We start from the raw sequence: 8,095 nt of genomic DNA on the forward strand, positions 1-8,095 counted from the left end.
TTCCAGAAAAGTTTAAAAAAAGAACTACAAATTAGTCAATGCCAAGAGTTCGCTAGAAATCGTACAATACTGCGTTAATTATTGTCTCTTTTCTACACATACACACACACACACACACACACACACACACACACATATATATATATATATATATATATATATATATATATATATATACATACATACATACAGAAATGTGGAGTTGAATGCCGACGGGGTTGAGTGACGTTATAGCAAATAAAATCAAATTTAGTCAGACGCTTGGCTTTTGGTGTCATTCGTCAATGATTTGGTTTTAACATACATACATACATATATGCTTATGCTTTGTAGAAGACCCAAATTAATGCAGTAATTTATAAAATCTACCAAATTTGATATTAGCCAAGGGATCGCTTACTAGCCAAAGCGATCGCCGACCGTCTGGTCAATGTAGATTTAGAGCCGGACGCAACACAACGGATATGGTATTCACAGCAAGACAACTGCAAGAAAAATGTCGTGAGCAGCAACGAAGACTGTCAATGGTTTTTGTTGACCTGACCAAAGCTTTTGATTAAGTTGATAGGTCGGCACTTTTGCGCTGCTTGTCAAAAATTGGTTGCCCCCAGGCTTTTATTACCATTGTTTTTTCCTTCCGTGAAGGTATGAAAGCGAGTGTGATTGAAAATGATGAACGGTCTCAGGATTTTGATGTTGCAAACGAAATCAAGCAAAGATGTATTTATGGCTCCATTGCTCTTCAACATTTATTTTCATTGATGCTCTAAGTTCTTTTTCAAAATATTTCAAACAATGCAACTATCGATGACAATATTACAGCAAGGCTTGCCAAAGCAAGTGCTGTTTTTGGTATGTTGTCCGGACGTTTTTGGAAAGAGCACGGAGTTACCTTGGCCACCAAAATTCCGGTATGCAGAGCAGTTGTGCTCATTTCACTGTTGTATGGCTGCGAAATCTGGACGTTCTACGTTCGACGAGTTTCATATGAGATGTATGAGTATGATTGCTGGTATCAGGTGGGAAGACAAGCTCCAAACATAATGATTCTGGCAAAGTGCGGTACAATGGGTATAGAATCGCTTCTGCTTCAATCTCAATTTTGTTGAATATGGCATGTTATACGTATGCCAGACACAAGAATTCCCAAGCAAGTCTTTTTGGTCACTTGCGTCAGGAAAGCGACTGGCAAGTGGCACTGTATGTAGATACAAAGAGAGCTTGAAATAAAAAAGTATAAAATGTGATTTAGACCACAAGGCCCTTTGTGTCGATGCTCTGCGGCACTCGGGATGGAGAAAGTTTACTCAGTCGGCAGTTTCCGCTTTTGAACTGGCACGTACTGCTGTCGTCGATGAAAAAAGAATTCGATGAAAACGGACGGGCATAAGCGGTAATAGGTGTATGGATCTGTGGAAAATGTGCACGGAAATGTTTGTCAAGGATAGAGCTTTTTGCTCATTCTAGGACTCACCATATATATATATATATATATATATATATATATATATATATATATATATATATATATATATATATACATATATATATATGCTAGAAACCATAACTAATGCAGTAATTTATAAAATCTACCGAATTTCTAGCGTTGTTTTGGTGAATGTTGGTAAAAGACCGTAATTAATGCAGTAGCTTATAAAATCTACCGAATCTACCAAATTTCTCAACACTAGAAATTTGGTAGTTTCTATAAATTATAATTCATTTATGTATGTGTAAGTCACAGCAAGCAAGGATATATATATATATATGTATGTATATGTATGAGAGATTTATTCGATCTATCTTTAACACCTAATATTTATCTACAATTTTGTACATTTAAATATTTTTTGAGTGTAGATTTTTTGTAAATACATAGGTGTGAACTTCGATCTTCGATGCTGACATCTAATTATTCATTGTGCCGTGCTGACGTATCTACGAATAACTTTATTATCTGAAACTTTACTTAAAGGATTTTTTCAGAATTGTGTTTTATTCAAAGTTTAATAATTTGAATATAAGCTTACAAGCTAAATAAAAAGACATTACGCAAACATTTCGCCAGATCTCTCACGTTTTAAAAAGTTTGCTGATGCCTGAGTTTGAGATTTTTGGTCGTTCTTGTTTCTTTTCTCTTTTTTTTTATAGAACATTTGCTCTCCTACACATTTCAAGGTCTTGGTAAAATATATTCCCATAAAATTTACAAAATCGTCGGTTTTCGAAAATTTATATATAATCGTAATAGTGAATAATTTTTAATGAAAGGATTTTATTAAAATTATAGATACTTTGTCTTTTTATCTTTGAAAAATTTCAATCAAATATTTTGATATACAACAATTTACATTTTTGTGTTGCGTATGTTTTGTTCAGCAGCAGTTCACAACTTATGCTGGATTTACAAACAGCTACTTGCTGCAATAGAACTCAATGGTTTCTATAAAATAGATTCTAACAATATAAACTTGACCTTGATTTTTAGATTTTCACCTTGCTAGATTTTTCTATGTACAAAAGACACAAACGTTAGATACGTTTTACGATATTACTATTTGCAAACGTTATATATATATATATATATATATATATATATATATATATATATATATATATATATATGTATTCACAAACTATTCATCAATAAATAATATTTTTTCTGAAATTGATCTGTTAACATCAATTTAACATCAATAAGGATATTTGAAGTTTATTGATCGATGAAGTTTATCGCTTATTGTTAAATTCCAATTAAAAATATCCTCACATTTTTTGTGATTATTTGAAATTGATTTGCGATAAGTTATAAAACAAAATAATTACTTCGGTGAAATACTGTATGCACTCCGAAAAAATTTTCATTATTCATTTTTAAATAGTCCCGTTGTCACTAATCTTTCAAACGGTTTCAGTTAATATTCTAATGAACACAACTTTTCCGTTTTCATGAAAACAGTTTGGTAAATTATTTGATCTTGGCAAAAATATTTTTGAAATTTTATTTTAACTATCTGGTCGTTAACTAAAGAAATAATTCGATAAATTGCCAAACAAAATTCGTTCGCATCATTTAAGGTTTTCTTGCATTTGTTTCTTTGTCATTAATTTAATACTATGTAAAAATGGAATATTTAAACAGCAATCATTGATTTTGCATTTATACATTTTAATTTCAACGCTTGGATGACGCCTACGATTAAGTGTTCTTCAACGCTGAAAATAATGTCAACAATAATATTACTATTTGCATTAATTAACTGTAGTATTTTTATTTTTATTACTGCTACACCACCAGTCCTATAAAAACTTCTGTGGCAACATAACAGCTTGTTAGCGCATTTCAATTGACGACAGCGTACCACCTTCGTAGAAGGATTTTATTATAATTATTTTTAAAACAGCCAATAAAATATTTTTCAAATTACAATAAATTTGTTATTAACATTTATTTAACGCTAATTAGTATTTACTGCCATAAAAAGCGATCAAGAATTTTTTAATTGTGCAGCGTTATCACAAATTTGCAAAATTTTATAATTTTTCATATTATAATTTTTTTCTTAAATTTATTTTTTACATGTTATGAAAATAAATTTTTAAAAATTTTCGGAATATAGCGTAATTTTTTCAATATATTTCATTTGTTTTCGTCTAAAATTAAATGAAAGTTTCTAACCATCCAACTGCTTTTATTTTTTGTAAAACTCAATTTTAATTCCATGTATATTATTAGAAAAGTGTCTCTGTATTCATCGTTTTTATTTTGTGATTGTATTTGTATTTTAGAATTTTAATATTGTTCAAACTCTTTAATTTATTTCATTCATTCATTCATGTCTTGTATGATCGTTTAGACAATAAAAACATTTCATCATGTTCAGTTGATTTGTGAAGTTTTAAACAATGTTACGATATATATATATATGATTATATATATATATATATATATATATATATATATATATACAGTGTTGGGGAGTAACAAATTACTTGTAACAAAATTACTGTAACAAATTACTTTTTCCAGTAACAAATAATTGTAACAGATTACTTTTTGTGCAGGGTAGCAAGTAACAGTAACAAATTATTTTTTGCAGTAACAGTAACAAATATTATGCACTTTTGTTCTTCGTTACTTTTTTCAGCAGTGCGTGATTTATAACCATCATTGGTTGTCCTGTTGCGGCTCAGTCGTTCATTAGACGAACCATTTCCATGACTTGCCAATTTAATATTCTATGCTTGTATGCACTTCCTTTTCTTGTTTATGTTTACTCTCAGTCTCAGCATTTCACGTGGTTTGTGATTTAGTAAGTTGCGCGGATTTAGTTGGCATAATGGAAGACGAGAAGGAATTGGATTCAACTGATAATGAAGTAGGCCAAGTAGCTTGGATGGAACAACTGAAGGAATATTTTAACGTAGTTAAAGAAGAAGGAACGAAATAATGCCTGAATGGGATGCAATGAATTATCTACAACACCCAATTTTTATTCCGCAGTCATCCGATGAATTAGCAAATGCTGTCATTTACAACTGAATTGAACAACATACATAACTGAATGGACATTAGCTTGTGTTTGTCTATTTTTTTAAATATTAGCGAAATAATATTTAAAATTGAATGATGTGTGAACTTGTACAGAAGAAGCATCCAAACGTCTTGGAGAAAGTAAAAGAATGCCGGAAGAGGAAGGCTGCAAAGAAAGCCTGCATACAAGCAACTGTGACAACATGCACCCCACTTGGTAGTTCTGTAATTTCGCAGGCGAAGGTCGATCAGCTGGTGACAAACTTCATTGTCGAGTATATGGAGCCAATGAGCATCGTCGAATCTCAACCCTTCATCGAGCTTGTTCAAGGTCTCCAGCCAACAAAGAAAGTTTTGTCGAGAAAAACTCTTAATGGTTAGTTCAATCTCTATAATATAATATGATTTTTTGTGGTTCGTCATATTAATTGCTTATTTTGAACGATGTCAAATAAAAGTAAATACAATCCTTAAGACCCTACTAAATTTGCAACACGCGTCTTTCTGTTTACAGATAAGTTGGACAAACTCGCGGACACGATGAAGGAAAGCATCTGTGCAGCGCTCAGCAAAGTCGATCATGTGTGCACAACAGCGGATATCTGGTCATCCAACAACAGGAGCTTTCTAGGCATTACAGTGCACTGGATTGATCCTGATACTCTGGAAAGACGTTCAGCGGCTTTGTGCTGTGAGCGCATGAAAGGGCGTCACACGTATGATTGCATTGCTGTTAGGTTAAATGCTGTACATACGGCGTATCGTATTAACCACAAAGTACTGATGACAGTAACTGACAATGGTTTGAACTTTGTTAAAGCATTTAAAGAGTTTGCAAATGATGGTAGTGTAGTTAGTGATGATGATGATAACAATGTTGCTTTTGTTGATGTTGATGCATTGCTAAGTGAACCAGAGCATGATGAGGACAGTGACTTATATTTACCCCCTCATCAGCGTTGTGCTGCTCACACATTGAATTTGATTGCTAGTCATGATATAGAAAGTGCAAATAGTGATGCTGTTTACAAAAAACTCTCTCGGTCAACAATGGTCAAGTGTTCTGCATTGTGGAACAAGACTTCACGTAGCACACAATTTGCAGATATTGTGCGTGATAAGTTTCACACTTCCTTCATTGTGCCTAATGCTACACGTTGGAACTCGTACTTTAATGCAGTTGACAAAGTGAGACAGGTCCTTGAAAAACAATCTGAGGACAATATTGCTGAAGTTTTTGTAGCTCTTGAGGTCCCACAATTTCGTCCCAATGACATCCTTTTCTTGAAAGAGTATTGTTGTGTTAAGCTGCATTGGACATACTCCAAGCAGAAACGAAGTGTTTTATTGGGTTTTTGTTGCCAACGTTAATGTCATTGCGTACAAAGTTACTAACAGTAAAACCAACTTTGAAGTTGGCAGCGCCTTTGCTTACTGCTGTTTTATCCGGCCTTGATAAGCGATTTCAAGGTTATGATGAACGTCATGATTTGATCATAGCTAGTGTCACATTGCCTCAGTTTCGTATGAGATGGATTGACAATAACGACAGGAAAAAGATTGCTCGTAGTTTACTGTATGACGAATTGCAGGCTGCTAAACAGCAGCAGCAGGTCACTGAGCCTGATACTGATGACAAGCATGAGTCAGGTACTGTGTCAGATGATGAATTTTTTTCGTTTGCAAATGAACCACGTGACAACGTTGATGCTGCTGCAGAACTTGATTTGTATTTAAGTGATAATTCTCGTGAAATTGCATGCCTGCAAAAATACCCGGGTATTTACCCATTACCTTCAAGTGCACCGGTTGAGAGACTTTTCAGTTTAGGTGGTCAGATACTGGTTCCTAGAAGGAATCGGATGACTGATGAGCATTTTGAGCGTCAACTGCTTTTGCGGGCAAATAAATTATTTTCTGCCAAATAAGTGATTTATGTACATTGCAAATTTAGGTGCTACCAATTACATGTATCTTATTGACTATCTTTCTATGTATTGTATATGTATATTCATGTGCGCACCTATTAATGTTGATATTGAGAATATATGAAAGAGTACTTGCAGCGTCTGTTTACATGTATGCTGTATTGTAGTAACAAAAAAGTAACTTTGTTACTTTTTATAGTAACAAGTAACAGTAACAGATTACTTTTCTATAAATATAACAAGTAACAGTAACAAATTACTTTTTCCCAAAGTAACAAGTAAAAATAACAAATTACTTTCAATGAGTAACAAGCACAACACTGTATATATATATATATATATATATATATATATATATATATATATATATATATATATATATATATATTATCCGTTTTAGACGATTTCACTCGACGGGAACTCCCCTGCTACATGTTCTCTCAAGGGTTTATGCTGAGATGGATGCTCAAAACATTTACTTGTTGGCATTTTTGGACATGAGCTCGGCCTTCGACTGTGTCAATCATGAAATGTTACTGCTCAGGCTGCATCAAAGTTTTTGAATATCTGGAAAGATAATAAATTGACTCAGAAACTATCTGATTGTCCGATAACAGTAGGTTTCGTTCAACGGGATTTTGCCCTACGTCAGTGTGATTCTCTCTGGTGTGCCGAAAGGATCTGTTTTGGGCCCATTATTGTTTCTGCTGATGTGTTGAAGATAATTGATTCTTATGATTTTACAAGCCATGTGTGTTATCAGGTAAACCAAAGTTATATCAATACGACAATACGAGATTCATTAAATGTATGTCTGAGGTTAATCTGTGGATGTCGAGAAATGAATTGTACCTTAATCAGGGTAAAACAAAATAAATTTCTTCATATTGATACCTGGCAGCAGTTGGCAGACTTGGGTATAAATTCCGTTGTTATGAATGATAAAAAAAAAATTCTGTGAAACGGTGTCAAACCTAGGCTTTATAATTAATTCAAACCTAACAATGAAATCTCAAGACAAGAATTTCATTCTAAATATTGAGAAATGTTATTATTATATATAGGCAACATCTCTTCATATATATATATATATATATATATATATATATATATATATATATATTCATTTTTGTTTTCCGGCATCATGGCGTGTAAACAGAATTTAACGATTAACGAAGTTTTGTGCTATTTATTTAATAATTACGAGTTTTTGAACAACGATATATTTATTAACAATATGTCCGACTTCTATAGCTCGGAAGAAATCTCGGCTGCCCTCAAACAGATCAAACACGACGTCAATCTCCTAAATATTGATGTTAATTTCGATACACCACGTGGTCCTAAAAAGAAAGACAAAAAAGACAAACTACGCGAGACCATTCACTATTTAGGGCTAATCCGCGAAAAAAAATTATCAACAGAGCTTCCTACATACTTTAGCTCTAACTTACGGGTACCTAATAACGACTCTATTCTTAAATTTAACTTCAATGAAATGAAAAACGACATATGTAATATGCTGCACAATCAGCAACTCTATCTATGCAGCATGCTGAACGCAGCCCCTCGAGTTCATAAAAGTGAACTTAATACCAACAACACCGACGTAACAATGTTAAAAGCTACTCGG

At 33.0% G+C, this 8,095-nt stretch overlaps 1 protein-coding gene across 1 annotated transcript; it reads left to right on the forward strand.

Annotated features, from left to right (window-relative positions):
* Positions 1 to 4,340: 4,340 nt before the first annotated feature.
* On the forward strand, positions 4,341 to 4,915 carry HELRODRAFT_169252 (hypothetical protein; the record flags this gene model as incomplete). Its single annotated transcript, XM_009015096.1, has 2 exons — positions 4,341 to 4,388; positions 4,649 to 4,915. 2 exons carry the CDS (start codon positions 4,341 to 4,343, stop codon positions 4,913 to 4,915), a joined length of 315 nt encoding a protein of 104 aa, XP_009013344.1.
* Positions 4,916 to 8,095: the final 3,180 nt, after the last annotated feature.

This window comes from Helobdella robusta (genome assembly GCF_000326865.2).
Source record: "Helobdella robusta unplaced genomic scaffold HELROscaffold_15, whole genome shotgun sequence".
Lineage (NCBI taxonomy): Eukaryota > Metazoa > Annelida > Clitellata > Rhynchobdellida > Glossiphoniidae > Helobdella > Helobdella robusta.